At 43.3% G+C, this 24,584-nt stretch overlaps 1 protein-coding gene across 3 annotated transcripts in view; it reads right to left on the reverse strand.

Moving 5' to 3' along the window:
- Positions 1-24,584, reverse strand: part of SLIT3 (slit guidance ligand 3) — a 465,006-nt gene that overhangs the window by 25,114 nt on the left and 415,308 nt on the right. For all 3 annotated transcript variants that reach the window (XM_088173839.1, XM_088173838.1, XM_088173840.1), the window contains 3 exons: positions 20,662-20,801; positions 8,841-8,934; positions 3,873-4,010 (listed from right to left, as the gene is read on the reverse strand). In XM_088173839.1, the coding sequence (XP_088029965.1) occupies positions 3,873-4,010; positions 8,841-8,934; positions 20,662-20,801 (372 nt within the window). The remainder of the gene's footprint in view (positions 1-3,872; positions 4,011-8,840; positions 8,935-20,661; positions 20,802-24,584) is intronic.

Here is a 24,584-nt window from a genome sequence, read left to right on the forward strand (position 1 = left end):
CACTGCCATTCTGCTTTGGAGTAGCAGCTCTGAGGTCCAGCCACTGTGTGCTTGCTGCCTGATGTGAAAGGAGCACAGCTGAATGCTGGCAGGAATCCCGTGCTGGATGTGAACCAGCCAGTGTAGACACTGAGAGCAGCCTGTACTGCCCTTTGCACTGGTTCTTCAGCTCTGCAAGGCACTGCAGCCTGGCTGAAACAGCTTCCACCCTTACTGTGCCATGCAGAGGTTCCCAGTGAAATCTGTGAGCCATTTAAGCCCAAACCTGAGACCTCCCCATCCTAGATCTGTGATTTGAGTCTACTCTGCTCTTGTAAGTGGCAAACAAGAGGACCCACCCCTTTCCAGAGGTACCAGCAGAACAGAGCACTGCTAACCCAGCTTGTGAGCTTTGTTACATCTAATGCCCATTGTTTTGTTTTGCCTTTGGCAGCAAGTAGAAAACAGAAGGAAAAGTCAGTGTATATAATGTTAATTTCTTGAAAGTTAAAAATAATCATAATAAAAAAATCCACGTGACCCGCAACAGCCTCCACTAAGAGAAAGCAAATGTTGGAAGAAGCCAGAGTGTCTGTGCTTAGTGGTGTTCTGAAACATCCCCCAAGCTCCTGGTATGGCTCCTGCACACCCTTGCTTGCTGTGACACCCCTCTGGTGTGAGGCTTTACCAGGGCAGCTCTCCTGATACTGGCACCTAGAAATTACATTACCAACAGTATCTGTCAAGGCCCTTTTCTTTTTAATTTTAAGCATTTTTTAAAGGTATATATTTAGAAATAATTAATAGGATTTTTTTCCCCAGCAGTGGAATGTGGAACACAGCCTGACTTCCACAGCTTGGCCAAGTCCATTCTGCCTGGTACAATCTCATTTATTTAAATAATCACTGCGAGTTCCTTGCAGTAGTCTGTCCCAGTGGAGAACTCGGAAGCATCTGCACCACAGAGGAGCAGTGCTTCCATCAGCCTCTGCAGCTTAATGTGTGCTTCCCCACCAGAGCAGCATTTATCAGGCAACACTACTGTGAGGCTGATTGCTGGAGGGAAGCTTTGAGAACTTGGGGTTTATTCAGCGGGGCTCACAAATTCTCTAAAATGTTTTCATCTGCAGGGGGCAAATGAGTGCTATTTTGGGAAGAAAACACTGCAAACTTTTCAGGAGGAAAGTATATTCTGCAGTTGGGAGATGTTGGTGAGTGCTAAGGAAAGGTGCTGCAAGGAGCACAATTACACTTGACCAGTGAGTGGGAAAGGATGAAATAGGAGAGTGAGTGTGTGCATGGTGGCACTATTGCTTTTTGAGGCTGTCATGAGAGCCTCATTGTGCATAAGGCCCTACCTACACTGTTCAGAATTACCCAAGTGCCATTTGTTCAGCCATGACAGGATGTAAGTTTTAACACCTTTCAATGTGTGGCTCCAAATGGCTTTGATACACAGCGTAGTGACAACCATAAAATCATTAGAGGTCTGTGCATTTATTACAACAGCATAAGCTCTGGATAATTGGGAAGGCACTGCAAACTCATTGCTGGGAAATGATTCCTGATACTTAGCCAAAAAACTTTATTAATCATCATCTTAGGTCTCCTAGTTACCTTTGTCAGACTAGCCCTTGTGTTCTCTCCTTTTCATCAACACTTGCAGCCTTCAAACACTTGCAGAGTTATCTCCTTGCCACACATCACCGTGCCCAAGGCAGCTGTGAGGACAGGGGAGGCTGTAACCCTGAACATCAGAATGCTGAACTCTGTCAATCACCATATTTGAATTTATAATCTTAACAGGAAAAAGCCCAAACCTCAGAACCCCTTCAGAGCAGTGGGCCTTTAAACTACAAAAGGCTTGAGTCATGGAAAGAATAATGAGATCATATTTTGTTAGCAGAATTTTAATCCTGAAATCAAACAAGATCAGGGACTAGTCTGCTTGGAGAACACACGGGGCTCCATCCTGCTGTCTGCCTTGGCAGAGGGAGTGTGGTAGTGCTCAGTGTGAGATTTTTCTCCCCAAAGACCCTTGTATTCCTTGCATCTTGCACAGGAAATTTAGGGAAGTGACATGGACTAGTGGGAAAAAAAGAAAGCAAACAGGAGAACTCAAGTTAATCCCGACTGTGCTGTTGAGAGGCAGTGCTTGCCCATGGATGCCTTGGGCTGTGAAATGCTGTCTAAGCTGCTAGTTGAGTTTTGGAGCTTAGTGTAGAAAGATGCTTCCTCTACTTGGAGTACTGTAAGTGGAATGAGACCCCCTCATTTCATCATGAGAGAAGACTGGACTGTTCCAGGTTCTGCTCTTGATGCCCCTGGTGTGAAACCAGACAACCTAGGGCACTGCCTGAATTGCCAACAGAGCTCTTTGGTACATGGGAAGGGACCAGATCAGTCTCCCACTTACCCCTGCTGCTCCACCCAGCTGTGTCAACTCAGAACATCTCTCACAAACACTGTGACTCTGCTTTCCCAGAAAAAAAACCCTCACATTTATCACTGCCTAGTGCTTACAGGCCTTAAAAAATCAGGGGACGTGCAAGTCTCCCAGTCAGTCCCATCTGATGACAGGCTCGAGTTACCCTTGACTCCAGACATAGCTTTGCAATCCTGTTTCTCAACTCTAACAATTAGATAACACTGAGGATTTACATCCCACAGTCACGTTAGCCTTACCAGTCACCAATCTGCAGGATCCCTAAGGCCATCAAATGGACTGAAGCAGAGAGTGACACATGGAGAGAAGGGAATGAATTTGAAATTCAGAGGATATCTGATACCTTGTAAATAACAAGTCTGATTCTGTGAAACCATGGGCTGACATCATGCTATACATCAGTGCCTATTCAGGGAAGGCTGTCTGCTTTGCAACAGAAATGTGTGTTGAGAGGGAAGAAAAAAAATCCCCAAACCAGCAAGAATGAAAGCAAGAAGAATGAAAACAGTTGCAGATACAAAGCAGAGAAGATGATTTATACGTGTTCATGCAATTCCTGCTTTGTCAAGACTGATCTTTTCAGGTACTCCTTCTTTGTCTCATGTGTGTATTTCAAACACAGAAAAGGTTTAGCTGGAAGGAAGCCAATATCCAGCCCCAGGCAATGATTAGTGAATCCATTTGGAGGAGCACACTTATCTTTGACAGACAGAGAGATTTCCAGGAGTCAGATATATTGGCAGCTGTCAGAATGAGAGGCTGGAAATTTACAGCCTGAATCATACTGAGCTCATCCAAGAGACACAGAGACACTGCCACAAAATCTTCAGACTCATGTTTTCCTTGCAGCCAGTTGTGAGGGTTCATAGACACAATTTTATTACCCTTTGCTCACTCTGCACATGCAGGGTTTATCTCCATATAACTTATGTGAGTGTATTAGGTGGTGTGCTCAGTGTGTTAGCAGGGATGGCTGGGGCCTGCACACTCACAGCACGGCCCCAAAATCGCTGCTTTCCAAGCAAGAATCACCAGGTCCCCGTGTCCACTTAACTTGTTAAAACAGTTTAACAGTTAACCAGGAGCTTAACTTGTTAAAACCTCCTGCAGGGACAGGACGTGAGGCACCCATTCCCACGGGAAGGACAGGTCAGTGCTGTGTTACAGCACCCATTCCCACGGGAAGGACAGGTCAGTGCTGTGTTCAAGGCACCCATTCCCACGGGGAAGGACAGGTCAGTGCTGTGTTACAGCACCCATTCCCACGGGGAGGACAGGTCAGTGCTGTATTCAAGGCACCCATTCCCACGGGGAGGACGGGTCGGTGCTGTGTTGGAGCACCCATTCCCACGGGAAGGACGGGTCGGTGCTGTGTTACAGCACCCATTCCCACGGGGAGGACGGGTCGGTGCTGTGTTAGCCCCGGCCCGGCCCGCAGCTCCCGTACCTGAAGCCCTGCGGGCACACGCAGGTGTAGCCATTGACCGCGTCCACGCAGGCGGCTCCGTGCCGGCACTTGTGGCCCACGCAGTCGTCATCATCCACTTCACAGTGTTTGCCGCTGTAACCCGGCAAGCACTCGCATCTGAAACGCAGGAACATCCCCGTTAATGGCTCGTTTCAGCACTCACACCGGCAGCTCACACAGGCAGCCTAGCACCTGTTGGATTTGGGGTGGGGAAATGTTTGCAATTATTCCTGGCAGCATCAAGCACAGCTCCTGCCATCAGAAAGGCTCAGGTCCCTCCAAACTGACTGCACTTGAGGTTCTGCAATCTGCTGAAATTAGAGTCAAAAGCATCGCCATCCTAGAGGTTCTCCTCAGCAGAGTCTGTGGAGAAGGGCGTTCACCTGGCAGACTCCCAATCGTGCTAAAGACGACAATGCCCTCCCTAACCTTACAGACTCAAGGGGCAATATTCTGCAAGGGCAGTGGCTCTGATGCCCCAGAGTATGATTTTGCCAGTGTCTGCACACTGCTGGGTGTCTGAGCTTGGCCCTGTGCAGCTTCATGGAGCACAGGAAGGGTCTACCTTCCAAATGGAAACAATCTGTAAACGAGCTATAAACCTCAGAAAATTCAAAGAGAAAGACCAAGTTTTGAGACCACCACCTGCTTTCCATTCATTTGCAAGGCAAAATGCTGCTGCAACAATGGAAAGCTGTCTTTGCAGTGTGTCCTTTGCCATGGTGACACTGCACCTTCTGCTGTGGGGTGACACCATGGGATGGAGCACAGTGGGATGTACCCAAACCTGCAGACATTACCTGTTGGTTTTATTTTATACAATTCTCAAGTTTGCTGTACGAAGGCTGCATCAGCATTTCTATTTTTAAGTCTTGCAGAAGTTTATAACCTGACAATAGAAAAATAGAAAATGCATCCCAAAGTCTCTGACTTGGATCAGATCTTTTTGGGATTGCTGAGCAGCCTTTTTTTGAATCTATACTGTAGACAATGTTTAGTCATGAACATTCTTTAGTCCATAAAACACATTTTACTCCTCCCAGCTGGATGTTGCTGCATATCTGGAAAACGAAAGGCATACCACTTCGACCAAATCAGGGGAAGAGCTACAGAGAATTTCATCAATAGAAGAGAGGTTTGCATTCTTGCTAGAGCCTGTAGTTGGACCCAACGTGCTAGTCACCAAGAGCTGGAAGAGGAGAGACATTACAAAGCTGAGGATGTGGCATCAAGAGAGAGACTGCTCCATCAATCTATTCAGCTGGCCTACTCCTTCTCCCTGCAGCAGCCTGGTGGGGTAAATGCAGGAGGAGGCACTTTGTGCAAAACCTCTTCAGAGGAATTGGACATGCAGGAGTGATGAGGAAAAAACATTTCCACTTCCCAAGCAGTAGTCATTGTGCTGACTGCTGCTCCGAGTGACAGCACACAATGCAACAGTGTCCTGTGAGTACCAATGGCAGGGGAGTGGCTGACAGGGTGACAGCACAGAGAATGTGAGCTCCAGTCTCCCTTTCAGAGCGCCTTGACTGGCTAAACCTGGAGGAAATGGGGCAAAGCCTGTTCACCTGCGGCAGGGTTAGGTGCAGGCAGACACTCCACCCTCCCTGCAGGAGGGGCCCCATCACCAGCCTCTGCAGCCACGGGAGGGTCCATGTCCCAGCTCTGCTTTTTTGCACCTTGGTGGCTCAGGGAATACTGTGATTAACATACTGGAGATGACAAATCAGAGCAAAGAGCAAAAAACAAAAGGTGTTCCTGCCCCAAACCCTAAGAAATGGGCAGCGTTTTCTGGCAGCATTGCAGACACACCTGCAAGGAAATAGTGTCAATCAAAAGACTTTGTGAGGGGAATTGGCAGCATTTAATCCTGTTGTTTTTTATTGATCCCTGCAGTCCTAATATAAAGTGATGTAATAATGAACAATGTGCAGTTCCTTATTCAGGGCTGCCATGCATCAATTTTATGATGTGTATTGGCTATCTCAGTAATGACAGAACCACCACTTTTCTCTGTGGGGCTGCATTAAATCAGCATTTTAAGCTGTCAGGTAATAATTCCAAGCTTTAGAATAATAAAGTATATTTATATCATGCTCCAACATCACTACAGTGAATGGAAAAACATGCTCCTTTCTTGAAGTTATTTTTTGGAAGTAATTTTATTGTGTTAAAGGCTCTTTTTTTGTTTTGTTTTCTGGCATACAGAAAGCTACTCTTCTTCTATATAGTATAACAGCATACTACAGATGTGGAGGCTGGAAGGGAGGAAAGCCACCTGCAAATTTAACTCCAAAAGCAAAGAGCTCTGTGCAGCCAAAGACACACTGAAATAGTCCAGTTTGCTTCCCAGCTTGGCTTTAGAAGCATGCAATTCCTTTTGGGTCAGTCTTCTCTGAGCTCTTGGTGTGTCACATCTAGGCTGAAGCTACCAGAAAATGCCTGCCTAAAGTCTAGGAGGTGAGAAATTCAGCCCCATGAGTTCTTCATCCAGACTGCTCCTAGAAACTCAGGGTCTGTGCCATCAGGGAATGGTGGCATGGTAACTCCATCCTTATTCCAAAATACCACACAGTGCCAGCAAGGGACTGAATGTCAGTCAGTAAAAGTCTGATGCAGTAAAGAAGGTGGCAAAGAAACCTTCATGTTCAGATCCTGGTAAGAGAGTAATTTACATGATTCCATAGTTACCTAATTTCCCAGTGACCATCTGAGACACCACTACAGTTGACATCTTGCTTTCTGTTACAGCCTTGTAGTGATGGCAACATTCCCAGTATCACAGAGAGCCTAAAAACATGTCCAGTGGTATTTAAATTGTTGGCCTATCCGAGGGGATTTGCATCTGCATGCTCTCAGTGTCTGTTGTATTAAAGCCGTGAATCAAGGCTTCTATTGCAGGGCCAGAATGGAATTTCCCTCCCCACGTCAATAAATAACTCGGCTTCCTATTTTTTTTTCCTGTCTTTGTCATCTTTTCTTCCCTCTGCAGAGCTGCAGACTGACTAGAGCTGAGGGCAGGACAGACAGACTGGTATGTCCTGCTCACATGCCCAGGGCATAAACAGCTCAGGGACAAGCCTGACCCCTGCCACTAACTGTTCCTGCCTCTGGAAGCAGACAGAGGACAGGCAGGAGCCTGGCTCCTCCTGCAGGATCATTATCCTGCACCATCAGGAGACCAGGCTGCTCAGGGGATCAGCTACAGCACAGGAGCAGAGGCTGCTGTTTTCAGTGAGCCCCGGCAGCATCCACACCTCACTGCACAACTCCTGAGGGCTCATTTCTGAACGGTTTGGTGCCACTAAAGTATGAAAGAAATAGCAATGCTTGGACACCTCTACATTCAAGGCTTCTTCACCTCTCAAGTCTGGCTGCTAGAAAGCAAAATGGGACAGAAGGAATAAAGAAATCATGGATTTTTCTGTAGCATTCTGTGAATAGTGGGAAGAATAGCACAACAAACAGTAGCAGAACACCTTAAAGCAGTTATTTAAGCTCCCCTCAAGGGCTAGTGGCCCTACTGTGAAGAACACTTTTCTAGCAAGCATGTGAGAAAAAGTATCTTATTTACTCACATTGTTTGGGTGGCAGGTATGACAATGCTTCCAGCAAGAGAAAAACCATTCAGGGCCACAGCTGTCTCCATCCCTCCATGGTCTAATAGAAGGCAATTTGAGTTACAAGCCTTCGCCTCATAACATTATGTACTACTGAATTAACCTAAGATACTGAATTACCAAATTATGGATTAACTGGGAATAAAACCTGGAAAGAACATCAGGGACTATTTATGCACTGGCACACACCTCCTTATCCAGTCCCTAGACATCAGTTCAGGAACCATCCTAAACATTTGATAGCTTCATCTTCTTCAAGATTTGGAAATATTTCTGTCTAGTGGCTTTTTCACCCAAAAGAAAGGCTTGTGTTGTACTGCCTAACTGTCTAGCAGAGAGTCAGCTGCCCTTGAGATAGCCACCCTCTCTAAGATTTTGGTTCATTTCCTTTTAACTCTCTTGAAATGTCCTGTGTCAGTTTACATGGTTCTGAATGCTGGTTGCTTCACAGGACACAATCTGACCCCAGCTGGAAGTTACTAGGAAGAACAAAGCCTGCTACCTTTCCTCTTCCTGAGTGTGCTGGACAGAACCCCAGGAGGGAATCAGTGAGCAGCCAGGGCTGCCCTGTGCCTGTGAAAACAGCCTTAGGGGAAGCTGCAGAGAGCAGCTCCCTCTGCACTGAACTCTCTTGGATTTGTCTCCAAAGATCTTTCCCTGACAAGCTTTTCACAGAGCTTGACTTTTCAATTGACTGTCTCTGTTTGCTAAATTGCTCTGGAAGTCCTTCTTGAGACAAGTGATAAATGCTGCCACTGTGCACCTCTCACAACTCCCCAAGCCCAGACCTCCAGGGCTTTGCTGCCATCCAAAACACAAGGCTTTCTTTCGCCCCTGTGGAACAATGTCATTCCCAATAGGAAACTGCAAACACAGACATCACCAAACCCAGATGAGCCAAGCAAGGCCAATGGAAAAGGTGGCTCCTCAGTTGGAGCCATCCAGCTCTGGATCTAAGGCTCCTGTTATATTGCTTGAATTTTTTAGTGCCCTAAGGAACACATAAGGAAAAATGTCCTTGGTTTGTGATGTAGGATAAGATACTTTGTAGTGACTGTTCCATAAATTCTCCTATTGCTATGCTCTATTCCAGAATAATTCCTCTGCTCTGAGGGTACATCCATTATTTTCAAGTAAACCACAGAAAGCTAGAAAAGTATGTATTGATGCATTAAAGTTAAAATGTGGCCCAGACTGAAATGTATATAGTCTTGCATTATTATTGTGTTAATTTTGGTGATTTTTGCTCCACACTCATTGCCAGTACAACCCCAGTCAAGCCAATGGAATGTGCTCTCTGCAGAGACCAACACACACACACTCTTACCTGGCTCCTTTGTCCAGGGGAACACATTTGGACTCATGTTGGCAGGGATTTAGATCAGGAACACAGTGGTTAATCACCTCATCACACAGTTCACCTGAGGCAAAGGAAAAGCAAAAAAGCTGTAACACAGCTTGAACAATCCTGAACTCCCATGATGTCTGGGGATGGCCAATCTCTCTAAGTGGAGACAGCTCAGTAGTTCAGCAGGAAGTGACAAAATTGCTTGTTGAGGGCACATGAGACTTCATTAAATCAGCTCCTTTGACCTACAGTGACCACACTGTTTCTATCACATGGATTTGAAAGGCTGGTATAAAAAGCACTGACGTATAAACTCCACTTGGAGACAGACGAGGGATCAAATGGGCAGTTCCTGACCCAGAACCTCTTATTTCAAAGCAAGAAAGTGACACAAAAGTGAAGTTGCTCATTAGACTGTAACATTTTCACACGGGCACATATTTCAGCCATGGTTAATATGCTGCCAAAGAGGCTGATTGGACATCGTTCTGGGAAAGAACAACAACCCACAAACCCTCCCCCCAAAACCTCTGTGACTCTCCATAATAGAAACCAGCTTTAGGACTGCATGCAATTATAAAACATTCACTATTTATAAGAGAAGTGCTAGCTCTATTGTGCTCACAGGAGATGATGTCTTTTCAGAAAAAAATCCACCTCATGAAAGCCCAGCTCAGCTGTTTCTAGGTACAGTGTATAACATGCCATGAACCTCCTTGGATTTGTGTAAGTTTTAATAATTAATAGTTGTAGAATGTTCAAACCGTGACAGTTTATTTAAATACAATCTTTCTCTGAGTCCTAAATTATTAGGTCACACTTCAGTACCCCAGGATTTGAGATCCAGCCAAAGACCACAGAGATCTTTGCCTTCTCCAGAATCCAACAGAAACCTACCCCACACCTCCCAAAGCCTTGCAGGAAAAGCAAAGGTCGGGTAATCTCAACATGGAACTCCCCAAAGGCTGCAGTCCCAAAGCCCCCTGTGCAGCTCAAGCAGAGGAGCACATCTGCAGAGTTTCAAGGTTATACATATTTTCTGTGCCTACACATGGTACACACTGTCATATAAGCAACAGGCCATGGGAATGGTGGGGAAAAAGGGTAATGAGGGAGGCACTGGTGGGCTGACATTGTTCTGGAAAGTTTTCATGGAGCTGCTCCACCTGTCTTGGGAGAAATGCCATTTTCAAAAGTCGTTACATTTCTCCACATTTTAGTGGAGAAAACACAAGCCAAGCAAACCACAAAGATCAAAATTCAGATGGAAAATGCAAATCAGAACCATCCATCTTTTATCAGTTCTGCGATCAGGTGGGCTGGGTGAGAGCACAATTTTGAGGATGCCTCTGGTGCTGATAGGTGTGGTTTTTCAACTCCTCCAGGTGCTAATGCTCTGTCAGGTTATTTCTCCCATGTGTCCAGCCTCCCTCCAACACAAAATACACAGCTCTTGATATGACTCTTCCTATTAGAATGGAAGTATAATATGTATTTGCCAAAATTTCTCAATTGTTTTTGCGTTTTTCAAACATGGAATGTGCCCTAGATCTGCTTTTGAGAGCTGTCAAGTGCAAATGAGAGCAGGAATACAATGCTTGGGAGGGGGCACTGCCAGCACAAATCCCATCCTCATGGGCCATACACACCCTCCTGACTTTGTGGTAGGCTGGGTTTGGCACTACCAGGGGAGTCTGGCATGGCAAGCTGCAGTTTATTGTTCACAGCATCAGTTACAAGACAAACAATTCCACCTGGAGCCAAGGAATGCCAGGAAGTCACCACTATTAAATGCTACCAAGTCTTTTCATAGCCCTGGACAAACCCTGTGCAAATACAGTGAACGTGTCCAGCTCAGGAAGGGGGATGTGCCAAAGGACCTGAACACTGCAGGTCCATGGGAACCAGGGAACAGATCACTCACTGGGCTTGAGGTTGGCCACTGTACTTTGTTGCTCCTCAAAAGCAACGAGAGATGTTCAGGTCTTAGAGCTGTGAACACTGGGAACAGCTTCTGAGGTGGCAGAACTGGGATAGGTCTGTTTACTGCCATCCCCAAATCCACAGGCCACCAACGTTCCCAAAAACTAACAAAGGCACTCCCTCAGCTTTGGGGCAGACTTGAACATGAGCAGGTCAGACCTTGCTACAATGCTCGGAGAATTGCCAGTTTGTCATCTTGATATTCCCCATGTCCCTCGTGTGCTATGGATCTTATGTGAAAATAAACATTAAAAAAAAATTAACTGACTGTTGACATTAAAAGAGCTCAAATGAGCTAAAGCTGGAAATAATTTTGGAAGACCATCTAATAACTGAAGAGAGCGTGGATAGATGCCTTCAACTATCCTTTCACTAAAAATGGTCAATACATACTTTTGAAGTTTCTATTTTTTCTTTTGTTTTGTTTTGAAGCAAAGGAAACAAGCTTTAAAGAAATATGAACAGTATCAAAACTCTCAAAGGAAATCATAAGTCTTCTTAAAGTATTCTTCTGAACAGTCTTGACAAGTGCTTAGAGATCCAGTAAAAATCTCCCCAAATGTCAAATATTATGACTCACTGTGTCATTCCAAAGACACCACTATCAAAATGTAGGAGAATTCTAGGCTAGGTACCAAACACAGCATCCAAAAAAATGATATTTTTCATGTAAAACTTGGAACATTTAAGGATCCTTCCTGTTATTTTTCGCATCTATCACTCATTAGGGAGCTCACTTGGGAATGCCTTGCAACTAGAGCAGCCTCATCTCAGGAAGAAAATGCCTCTTGGTCATTATTTCAGGCTCCACCAATGTTCAGTAGATGCTGCAGAAACCATGCCAGGGAAATAAAACACTTTTTGAAAAGCAAAACCCAAGGCACCAGCTACACAATGTCTTTCTCTCATTTTATTCACTCAGAAAATATCTGGGCCAAAAAATCTGCCCTCAGACCTGAGAGCACAATATTCATTGGTCACTTTAATATCAGTATCAGAGGAAAAATATGATCCTCTTTTTTTTTTTTTGTTTTGGAGTGACACAGGGCTGCTTCTCTGTGCAGCAATTAAAGGTCTAGTCCAAATTTCTCACTGGATAGTTATGTGAACCTAAAAACAAACCGGACATTCATCTTAGGCCAACTCCTAGCAGCACTGATTCTCTTTGTGGAAGATATTTGATCATGCTAAAACAAGAGAAAACTTCAGTCTAATGCTTCCCCAAGTGTAGAAAACCATCCATCCTCCCCATTTTCCTCTCTCCTACATGTTCACAAATCACAGCTCCAATTTGGGTACACTTAAACAGACAGGAAAACCACAGGTACATTTCTCTTCTACTCAGTTAAACGACTCTTTTAATCCCAAATAAGCCTTTTGTTCCATCAAGGCACACTTATTCTCTTTAATCAAAGCTGAAGAGAATAGGTAACATACAAGCAGACGCTGGACAGATGAAGAGAGCAGTCTGATATACCACAAAATATTGCAGTTTTCAGATTAGAATCAAGTTATAATGACAAGTGGAACTTTAACAGGTGGATCTCCCTTTGCTGCTGACTCATGCAGAAAAAAAAAGGAAGACGGAAAAAAAAAAGAGAGAGGAAAAAATCCCCGGACAATAGCCAAGGTACTTGCTCCTTCAAAACTACCTCCCTTGTCCCCCTCACTGGCACTGCCTTAAAAAAACACAGCATTTTTTTTTCCTCTTGCAACATTTCCCTGGCCTTAGTTTTCAACAGAATCATGAATTTCATGGGGCTTTCCACAGGGCTCACTGCTTATGAAGAGCTGCCAAGAAACAGGCGTAGGCTTTTCTGTAGCCTTCCCCACGTCTCAGAATGAAGCCAAAACAACAATAGGGTAATAAAGATGACTTTTACACACAGTTTAATAATCATCTATCTTTTTTTCTGTTCTGTGCTGTCATGAGAGCTATTTATTTCATGCCCCATTAGACTTTTAAAACCAGGATCCAAGCTACACTATTTCTCCCTAATCAGTAAAAGAGAATCTGGATGCAGTAAAAGTATTTTACTTATTTATCTTTAAGTGAAACTGCAGTTCTGAAAAAACAATGTAGAGCACCAATTTGCAACCAATGACTTCAAAGACTTTGCTTTTATTCCATATGTTAGTTGGGTGATATTTTGTTGTAATATACTGACAAAACAACATAGAAAATATCCCTGTCCTCAATGCACGAAAAGTTTAGTAGGGCCTGCAAGACTGGCAGAAAATATGCTGTTGAGAATTTCACAATATTACTTGAGAAAAGGAACGTGCTTATGGTGAAGAAAGGATGGAGGAGGCCTGGCCTGTATCCACAGTGTGGAAACTTTTCCAGGCTGCACAGGGTGAGTGGTTAAATAGTGTGTTGCAACATTCTGCACTCTGCCAGGTACGTCCGAATGGAACTCGTCTCTTTGCTGCTAATAAAAAACATTGTGCTGTTTTTCTCAAAGGAGATTGCTCATTTTATATCTAATAAATTGTATTGGAAGAAATGTTTTCTGTGTTTTGTTTTCCCCTTTTTCTCTGTTCAGTCATTAAAAAGAAGTTGGTGCCAATTAGAAGTTTCAGAACACTGAACCTAAAAATGGTTGGGTGGAATAGACAGGATGTTCCTCCAAGGAAGTAATTCAGTAAGGAGTGTTGTTGATGTTGTTTGATGAAAAATTATTTGAGGCTCATCTAAGAAAATTTTAAAAAAGAATTTTTTACTTCCAAAGTATTTCAACTTGCAATGAAGAAATGAGAAACTCTGTGAAATCCTTCAGCAGCAAATGCTATCGTGTTAGATACAAAACTATAATAGAAATAACTGAAATGCACTGTAGCAGAGTAAATTCTGCATGATCACTGAAGTTTGCTCTTGCATGACAAACATTGCCCACAATACTTATCAGGCAAAGAGTTACTTCATGCTTTTTATCCTGTCTTAATTGTTCAAAACTCCCAAGTTTCCATTTACCAGGTTTTGACCTGTTAAGTGGGAATCCTTAAGTTTGATTCCACACTGGGATTCCCACAGTGGCTTGTTTTTCAGATTCAAGGAATAATTCTCCCTAACCTTAAGGTTCAACAAAGGGAGAATTGGTAAAACCAGATCTGGGCAGGGAAATAATGATCCTTTCACTGTTTCAGAATCTCGAAGAAGGAATGGGTTCTATGCACTGCTGAAGTAGAAAAACCATATTCAACATCCCAAATGGCACACAATACAGTGTGTGAAGCATTAACTAACAATTTCTAGTGCCCTTACAAGGTGGTGACCTGCCTAAAGCACTATTCCTCAGAACCACTGTGTCTGGAAATGATCTTTATTTTGCTGGACATTCTACATTTTTGAGCTGCATTTATCCATATGGATGTCTTCCAATTGTTTGGAGTCAGCTGAGGATCAGTTCAGTTATCCACACAATCTAGTGCAGCAAGTCACACCTGAAATGCCACACATTATCTGAGATGTCCTTCCTGGGCTGGCAGAGAGGACACTGGACATGCTGTGGATTTCTGCTGGTCTGAGCAGGGGGTGGGGAATGGGGGCTGGAGCCTGTTAAAAATGTTTTATCTGCAGCACTCCTTCCTCCTGACTGTGTTCCCTGCTCCAGAACTCCCATGGGATACAGTCATTCATGGACTCCTCCAACCTGGCTCCTTCCCTCAGGCTGCAGCTCTCCAAGAACTGCTCCAGTGTGGGTGTCCTCCAGGGCACACAGCTCTTCAGGAGCTGACTGAGTTCCTTGTTTCCCACTGTGTTTCTTGACAGACTGGATTTAATGACTCTCACATCCCCTTGAGGATGAATTCACTCTGCTCATCCTAAAGGACAGCAGTAGCTGACTTTCTTACAGACATGCTGTGTCCTGAAGAATAAGGAGAAATTCTCTGGTATATCTTATTCCACAAACATGACACTTTAAATTTTACAGATGGGAGTTTGACCAGAGGAGATCCTGGAGCTGAGCACTCCAGCATAGCAGGACACCCACACTGAGGCTGAAGACAGGCTGCAGCACTGCCAGTTGCTGTGCTATTTCCTCCCAGTACGATCAGATAAGAGTCCAATCTGATAGCAATGACATGTGCTTCTCTCTTCATAAAACAGGGCTGGAAATGGGCTTCGGCTCTTGAACAAAAGCCCAAACCTTCCAGGTCTTCCAGCACTTCTCATTTCTAGTTACACAACTGGGAAATGTGGGTGCCTTTTTATGTTTCACACAGAAAGCAAGTACACTTCACATCTGCCAAGTAACTAAAACTGAGAAACTTCCATGTAAGGCAGAACTCCTTCAAATAAAAAGGAAGCAACACACTAAACTCTGACCACAGTTTTCTCTGTCTTGAAATTATGGCTGAAGTTCCAAAATTTAAAAGGAGTTGATAGTTAAGTACTTGTTTAAGCCTTCAGCATTTATTAGGCAGTCCAGATCCCTGAGGAACCAAAAGGCTGAACCATGCCACCTCAAACCTCCTTGTTCCTGTAGCAAAAACTAGGGGGGAAAAAAAGAAGCTTCAGTGCCATGATCCACATCAGCCTATCAGGGGTCACTGGCTGGCTCAGGGACAGAGCCACATCGGTGCCACACTGGTGTCACACCGGTGTCACACTCCAGCACGGAGTGACAGCCACAAGGCTCCACTGAGCTGCTTTCCCTGGAGCTGCTTGGCTGCAGTGGGTGCTTGGCTTTGGCCAGACAGAGTTACCACAATGGGACACTCCAGGAAAAGGGCCCATAATCACTAACAGGGAACTGGGCTCTAAAAGTAGCAGAGCTGCAAACTCTCAGATACCATCAACCACAGGACACCACAAGGTCCCCTAAGGTAAAACAGATCTTAGCCTCCTCTTCCAAACATATCAAACCAGAAATAGTTCCTAGCTTTATTTTATTATTACTTTTTTGAGAGAGACTTTTTTTTCAGTAATACAAACTGCTTGCAGCTTTTTCCCAGGGAAGCAAACTATTTTAAAACACTTGCTCCTGCCCTCTCTCTGCCATGGGTTACTGTGTATTTTAGAAAAGACCTATCTTCAGTAGTGGAAACCACTAATTTATTTTTTTTAGGTTTCAGAACAAAGAGGGGAGGGCACTGTTGGGGCTTTTTAGGATCTTTGGCAAATAGGAATATATTTCCTGGTTGGGTTTTTTTTTGTGTGTAAGTGCTATGTATTTCTACTTCTGCTAAAATCAGACAGGGGGAGGAAAAATTCACAGCAAACACCAAAACCAAATAAACTAGCAGGCAAAGCACTAAAGCATTCAAAGCACCTAGGGCATGTTTGGTGCAGCTCCTTTGTTCCTCTATATATGTTTGGACCCCTCTTCACATGGAGGCACAGAGAGCAGTGAGGATGTCTTTGGAGGGATGAGATTCTGTGTTTGAGTCCAGGACTATAAGCAAAGCAGTGATGGTCTGAAGGAGGTCTGTAACAGTAGTCAAATGGAAAATGATGGAAGGGAAAAGCTCTGAATTTTGTCCTACATTCCTACACCACTAAGCTGAAGGGAAAACACAATGTTTATATCAATAGCTGGAGACAGGCCACGCTACAGCCAAAAAGGCAGAGATAAGGAAAATACAAAAAGGTCAAGAACCAGGGTGGCTGATCTAATGCATATCCTTCTCTTTGGATGCCCCTATGAATGTTTCTTTTGGAAGGGAAGGAGAGCCTACACAACTGTAGGGAGGAGCTGTAAACCACCAAAAGTCCAAGCAGGTCGTAAACCAGCCCCAGACTCCTCAGAGCTGGCTGGATTTGGGTACATTATTGTCCTGGAGGAATTACATGTTTATCATTTAGTTTCAGGATTAAAATAACCAGTTGGGCAGAGGAAAAATAAGACATCAGCTGACAATTAAAGACATCAGGACTCTGCTACACGACATGAGTGCTGGTTTGGTTATTTAAATACAGGCAACAAATACTGAAAATATTAAGAATGGTGAGGAAATCTGGTGAAAATGGGTACGGGTTTGAAGCTTTTTTATGGCATTCAGCTGTCTGCCTCCACTCCTCTCAGTTTTGACTTCTTTAACTTGCATTTACTACTTCATGGAATCCATTTGTAATTCCACATTGTTTTAAAGTTAATAGATGGAAAAGAACTAGGAAGGAGGTTATTGTGTGAATGTGGGCTGCTTTTTTGTGTGGGTTTTTTTCTTTTTTTAAATGAAAGTGAAATGGGGCTGGAGTGTGGGAAATTCTTTCCTCAGCAGTCACTTAACAAATTGGCCATTTTTCATCTACTCTGAGTCGGGAAAAAGACTGTCAAAGAATTTGAAAAGAAAACACTACAAAATCTCATTAATTGAAGAAAGATTTTTGGCCTTCATTTTTCCAACCAATGAAAGCAAAATTCATGCATCATAATTTGGGATATTGTTCCCTAAAAAGGCTATAACAAGTAAAACCAGGCAGACAGCAGATAGAGCAGGAAAACACTAAGGTATGGAAAAAACCAAAGCCTGGATACTGTGACTCTGTCAATAGTCAGAATTTTCAACACATTCATTTTTAATTTGTGTTTCATTTAGGAACATAAGATTTACTATCATGATTTAACCATTACTCAACTAAGCCAAGGGGGACCCTAACTATTACAGAACAACACACATACACACTCTTGGATCTTCCTCTCTGCATTCAGGCTATTTTTTGCATTACAGCATACATTTGTTCTATAAATGCAGAGTTTACTGAATATCACTGCAGTGTTATCAGCATTGTGGCATCCAAGAGCACAGGAGTGATGAGGGATTCAGGCTTCCTGCTTAGCAGAGGAGAAAAGCAGGAATCTGCAATAACTGAGCTGGGCACCTCTAAGCTCAGGCTACTGCAAACATCCCAGACTATCAGCGCAGAAACAGTTCCAGTGCAAGACACTCCTGACTGCACGTGGGGGTTAACTACAGCTGAGAAATCTCATTTGTATGTAGAACCAACAACTCTTGCATAATTACACTGATAAAAATGGATGGTCTGGATTTGTTCAGCCACAAAACCCAGCCAGTCAACCTTTCAAAGAAACTTCTATTTTCTATACAAGTGTTGGTGACAAAAGAAAAGGAAAAAATCCGCTTATTCTGTCTGTCTACTACTTGTTAACAACAGAACTAAGGATAATATTTGGGTACAACATAAAGAGTTATCACCTACATATTCTGTCCTGCTAGATACAGCCTGGCTATGGATGTTTGTGCCCTTTCAGGCATTGAGAGCTCACTGTCCTTCAAACTACTTCACAGAAAAATTGCTCCCCTGGACTGTATACCCCTGCCATTCTTTGCTCATCCACACGTAGATCAAATCCATACACTTGGCAAGGCTGGAGCACACAGAGTTTGATAACACAACATTTAGCACAGTCAGCACCAGAGAGAGGCAGGTACCTCAGCACACAGTTCTGAGCACAGGAATAAGCATTCCTGACCCCTGGAGTGAACTGCTTTCTCTCTGAACTCTTGACCTTCATACATTATGCAATACTGAACTCATGCACCTACTTTTTTTTTGTTTGTTCTTGTTAATAGATACTGCCATAGTAGCATCAGACATTCTTTCATTACAAAAAGGTTAATCTAAAGAGAATATACATAGAGATGCCCTGGATGTCACAGGAGACTTCAGTGAGACTCTTTGGTCAGTAGATCCCTCTCTTCCCAGCTCAGACACAGAAACCATTTCAAGGTGTGCTTTCATGACTTGCCTCTGTGCTTCCATGGCATTTCCTCCACTTTTGTTCAGTCAATTGAGTAACTTCACAGGATGCCCCATTTCTTGTGTTTGGATTCAACTTGTAAGGACCCTCAACACCATTTCTCAGGTTTGCTTGGCCTGTGTGTACTTTTGTTTAGCTGATGGCTGCAATTCTTGCAGCCGTTTTATGCTGCTCCCTGTCCTGCTCTGAGGCCAGGGGTAGCTCTGAGGGACATTTCAGCCCAGCCAGCTGCACTGCAGTCAGTCCTTCCAGGTGACTGATGAAATATCCCCCTCCAAAATGGAGGTAAAGCACATTGAAGCAATTCTGATATCACAGTTCACTAAGCTCTTCCTATTTTAAGCAACTCGAACTATTGTAACCCTTCAGATTCTAATTTAAGCAACACCCCTGTTTCTGCAACCTTTTTCACCTATGATTCATATTAGATTTTCTGGAAGTATTTCCTTTTTTTTTTTTCAAAAATTCTTTTTTTTTCCCGATTGTAATCAAGCTTATTGCCTGCACTATGATAGCACATGCTTATTGTGTGGTTGTATATCACCCACATGGCAACAGCGAGGTCTGGTATTTTACAAACTCCTACTAATCAGTGTAGGCACAGCACAGACAACATTCAGGTTAAAAAGTCCCAAAACCAAAAATCAACAAAACAAAACCCACTGGAAGTTGAGTAAATATATTTCAAAACTGACTCTAAAGTATCACATGAGTTCCCTGGCCATTATCCAGATGGCCATTTGAGAAGAAATCCCAATCTAGTTCTTTCCTATCTTTATTGGATGGAAAAAAAATAATTCTGCAATAATCTTGGGGAAATTGCATTTGCATATATTGGATACTGGATATATACTGGACTCAGTTTCTTACTGGATATGTCTTTCCTTGGCTGGTCAAATTCATTTCCTGTTGTAAATGCAAAGACTCTGCCTCCTTGCATTGAGTTCTGTTAGAAACCACCCAAGAATAGCTGACATAAATAGTGCACAAGTAAGCACAATGGGCTCAACATCCTACAAGCAAAAACTCTTGACTCTGCTAAGCTGAATTTTTTTAGGTTTTGGCAGAAATATCATTTTAGAGACCCAATAAATGTACATTTGAGTCATAAGGCTTTTCTTAGCTGAAGATTTACATGGGCTTGCTTTGTATCAGCCACAAAAGTATTTTAAGAGTCTGGAAATTCTAGAAGCTTTCCTCCTGCCTTACTCAGCCACTCTAGCTTGATCCTCATTAAATCCCCTGACATGTAATATATTCCAGTGTACAAGAAGCCCTTCATTGCTTCTCCATGCTCAGGAGGCAATAACCCCATTTCAAAGGCTGGAGCAGGAACTCCTGCAGGTGTTTCCTTACCCTCCATGCTGAGCCAGGAGGGCTGGGCTAATGCCCTGTGAATGAGTCCATGGAATGCTCCAGAATGGCTTGGGGAAAACCAGTTTTAGATTCCACCTAGAAGGGTCTCTGCTCTAGCAGAAATCTTAGGAAGGTATTTATCTGCAATGCAGGGCAGTACTGGAGACACTCATCCCATTTCTAACTCCATCACCAACCCTGTGACCACAGACCCAGCAGCTGACCCTGCCCCCCGACCTGGGTCAGCTGAAGACAGCACCTGAGCCTGCAGCCTCTTACACAGCCTTTGCTTGTGACATGGAGATCAGGAATTTAGCAGCACATTGTCAGGCTCACTGTATTTAACGCATGCAGACCTCTGAGATCTCAGGTGAAAGCTGTACCCCCTAAGCCAAGGTTTTCCAAGATTCAGGACAGGAGTATATCAGGCTCAGTTCAGTACTGAGAATGTGCATGCTGAAGTAGAGACTTCTCTGACCCCTAAAATACTGGTTTTTAATGTATTTTACAGTGAGATATCAGTATTTTGACTCAGAAAAGTGGTCATGTTTGTGATCATATTTATTGTAATATTAGTAGAATTATCGTTTTTCCAGGGAGAGATTCAGATTGCTTAAAAGGGAATTTGATTTTCAGTTAATTATATGCTCATGCACTCAATAAACATGAATTTGAACCCCTACCTTCAGGCACTTCTCATGGATGCCTGTTCTCTGGTTGTGGCCCATTCTTACCTGTGTAATTAGGTGGGCAGAGACACACATAGTTGTTGATCCCATCCACACATGTAGAGTTATTCTCACAGTCATTATCTTCACAGTCATCTGGATTTATTTCACACCTCTCCCCCTCATACCCAAGAAGACAAGAGCAGCTTTGGAGAGAGAAGAAAAAAAAAGTTAGCATGGATCGATCTAAAGGGACAGGAGGTTTGAGTATAAAACTGAAATTTAAAGATATAAAAGTCAGTTGGTGTCAAATTCACTGCTACTGTGAGACACAGAACAATTTAACCCCAGGTGTTTGGTGAAGGATGCACTCTGATGGTTCCTGGGGTCATGTAATTATTTACATGAGACAAAAACCATCCTCAGGTGCCAGCCTCTGCCATGCTCCCTTTGCTTGCTTTATTGATAACTCTGGCCCTTAGCTGGAGTAAGCAACTCCAGGGCAGGAGAGTAAACATTCACCACAATATTCAAATCCTTGCCTTCCCTGTTAATGTTTTTGTGAGAATGTGGACATGTGCCTGCTGAGGACTGCACAATCACAGGACAACTTGGCAGCTCTAAGATATCTTGGTCTCTTCAAAGAACAGCAGCTCGAGTTGAGTTTACAGACATGAGAATTTTCTTCTCATTACTATTTTGTCACTTGTCCAAACAAGCAATGTTTGGGAATGACTGCTTTTACAAGTGCTGTAAGATTTCACTATGTCTGCAGCTCCCCCAACATCTATTTGGAGAAGAGCTGATGATGCCCAGATAATTCAACTAAAACACAGACCACGGCAGAGCTAGTAATGGTTCTGTGAAGATGTGGACACTAGTGAAGAATAATTGCACTAGACATTTTATCTCACAGGAGTGTGATGTATGGTCCCTAGAGGGAGAGTAGCAAACTAAATGGCTGAAGAATGGCTTGATGCTTTTTCAATCTCCATTTCCTCTCTAGATCTAGAAGCCATGGTTACAAACAGAACCTTTCTATTTTAAACTATCTGTAAGTGATGAAGAGGTGGAGGCCAGAGTTTCCTAAAAGAGAGTCTAAAAAACAGGAGGTAAGTACTCCAGTAATATCAGGGGCTTCTGAGAAGCCAGCACTGATATTTGAAATGTCAGTTTTGAAGTGCCAGCATTGCAGTTCAGTAGTCACAGAAAGGGCTGTTCGAGGACCCAGTCCAAACTACACATTCACTCTGCTGTTCATTTCCTTTCTTATGCAGGCTCTGGTAGAAGAAAAGGAACTGGACAAATAAAAAGCACTACTGATTGATGAGGATGAAAACCAGAAAGCAATACAGCAGTTACACTAATTGCCATCCACTGCTTTTAGAAACCAGGAGAATTTCCAAGGCAGACACAGCTGCAGGGCGCTGTTTTCAGCTCTGACAAAGTGGACCTGAGGTGGTTATCCTGCGTTATGCAGGTGTCATGGGTTTGAGATGGGGAAAGCCCTGGAGAAAAAGAAGCTCTTCAGAATCTATAAAGAAAGCTGCAGGACTTTTCCTTCCTGCTGTGTGTCACAGCCTGATGAGGCTCCCAAGGGAGGGATGACACAAAGCTCTGCATCCACCCTCAGTAGTCACAGGCTGGATCATGAGGGTTAGGTTAGACTCCTCATGATGTGCAATCTTAGAAAGGAATAATAAAGAGGACAAAAAATGGGAAGGGAATGTGTCTTCAGCCACCACAACAGTAAGGTCTCCCAGATGGGTACAGAAGAGGGACACTGGTCACATTCTGAGTCATCCTCATTCTGCAGGGACCATGCACAGGTCATGAGGGTTAGAAAACCTTCACCATGATATAACCAAAACCAAACTGCTCCAATAAATCTAATTTAGGACACAATAAATCAGTAAGGAATATTTTCTTTTCCTGTCTCAAGATCATTATTGCTAATAAAACATGTCCTCTTGCTGACCCAGAGCCAGAGGATCACAGGAGGCACAGAGGAAAGAAGAGCTGGCACACCATGTTTTGTGGCAATGCAAGTGTCATGGAGGGGGTTAAAGACATCTAATTAAATACAGTGATACATTCATCATGTCTTGCTTTTTTGATTACAAAACCCCATTTTCAGGGGTTTATAACTCGGTCAAAAAAATATGCTCCAGGCTGCAACTTGGAAGACAAGGTCTCAGTTTGGGAACAGAAATTTTTCTCTCCATTTAAAGAAAAGCAACAAGAGTGGCTTTGTGCCGTTGATTTTTTTATGTGAACATAACACCATTTTCCTTCCACAAAAGGACTGGGACAGCTTGGATGTATGCAATTAAAAATGACATTATTAAACACTATCACAGTAATGGTTCACAGTGGAGTTACCATTAGTAACAATTCATTTGGGATTGTTAACATAAATTGCTCAGTATTAGGACACATTCCATACTCAGGGAAATGTCAGAATAATTGATGACATTTGGCTACTGGTCCTTATGTAGTATAGAGAGTCTTTACATTATTGCTTATGTACAATTCTTTATTTTGATTTGCATTCAAATGTACCAGATATGAGGCCTGAAATGAAAAGATAAAACATACAACTTGGGACCTGGATTGAACCACATGTTGAAAGACTGCAGTTTGGGACTGTTTGTATGTATTCTCCCAGAAAAAACTTAGAAGAAAAATGAAGTCTGCTGAGTGACTGGAAGGTCATCAAACTCGGGTTCCAGCTGACCGAGGGAGAAAATGAATTCCAGAGACAATGATGAAAACTTTGCAGTGACTCAGTAGTGAAGCAGTGTGAGACAGCATTTCATGTGGATGTTGGAAACAGTGGAGCCATGCAGGAAACAACTGTTTCCTAAGTTGCTGTGTTTTAATAGATGTCCAAATACCCTATTCCTCCTGTTTAGGGATTGGTGTTCTGTTTTCCTATAAAGAATTAAATAACATCCCATTATCCTCATGAAGTTTCAAGGGAGCACAAATGGCAACATTTTAGGGTTAACTTTTGGACCCAAAGCATTTTATAAGTTTTTTTTTAAGATGGCAATTTTTAAAGTTTACTGTATTAGATTTTTTAAAAAATAAACTCTAATGAAACAATTTAGCATATACATACCCATACAGTGTGTCAAGTTAAAAAAAAAATTACCTTTTAAACAGATATAGTAAATTCTTTCAGGAAAAATACAATTTCATGGAAAAGATGCCTTTTATGTCTAGATCCCAATGGAGTAGCCTGTAAGTCTGGAAGTGCAATGTTTTTCCTTGAACTAGGCAGAATTAACACTCAGCAGCTAATCAGTTCCAGGATTTTACATTTATGAGGGCACTTACAGTTTGTGGAAAATGCTAAAAAAAGCCATCAGGGAAATGGAGGGGGTTTTATATGGAGAAAAGTTAAAATAACCCGGAGCCTTTGTCTCCCAGCACCGCAGGTTATCGGAGATCAGCTGCTGCCTCTGGGTAAGTGCAGCAGAGCTGACAGCTCTGCCCCTGCCAAAACCTCCCTTCCAGGTGTGCTGAACCACCAGGACATGTCTCATTGGCCATCTTTTTATCAGCCTTAATAAGTGACTTTTTGGGCAACCTTTTTTTAAGGCAGACACAGATTAGATTAGAACAAGCAATTCAAAGGGAGGAAGAACTTCACGTTTCCACTCCTCTCTGAGCCACACTGTGTCACTTATCTATTCTTCAACACAGAGGTCGCCCTACTTGAAGGAAGAGAATATGAAAATTACTCAGGATTGAAAAAGTGCAAGGGTAAAAGAGGACAGAGGAACTCCAGCTGAACCTTTGCCCTTGGCTGTCCCACCAGGATCTGCTATTCCAGCAAACCTGAGTGCCTCAGGCCCCTGCTGCTGACAGCCCTTGTGGGCACCAGGCACAGTGGGGGTGCTGGGCTGGAATCTCAGCCATAACTAAGAGTTTCCTGTCTTTGGGGGGAACATCACCACCTTAGCATTATTTCAAATGGTAAT

This window comes from Sturnus vulgaris, chromosome 15 (assembly GCF_052056855.1).
Source record: "Sturnus vulgaris isolate bStuVul1 chromosome 15, bStuVul1.hap1, whole genome shotgun sequence".
Lineage (NCBI taxonomy): Eukaryota > Metazoa > Chordata > Aves > Passeriformes > Sturnidae > Sturnus > Sturnus vulgaris.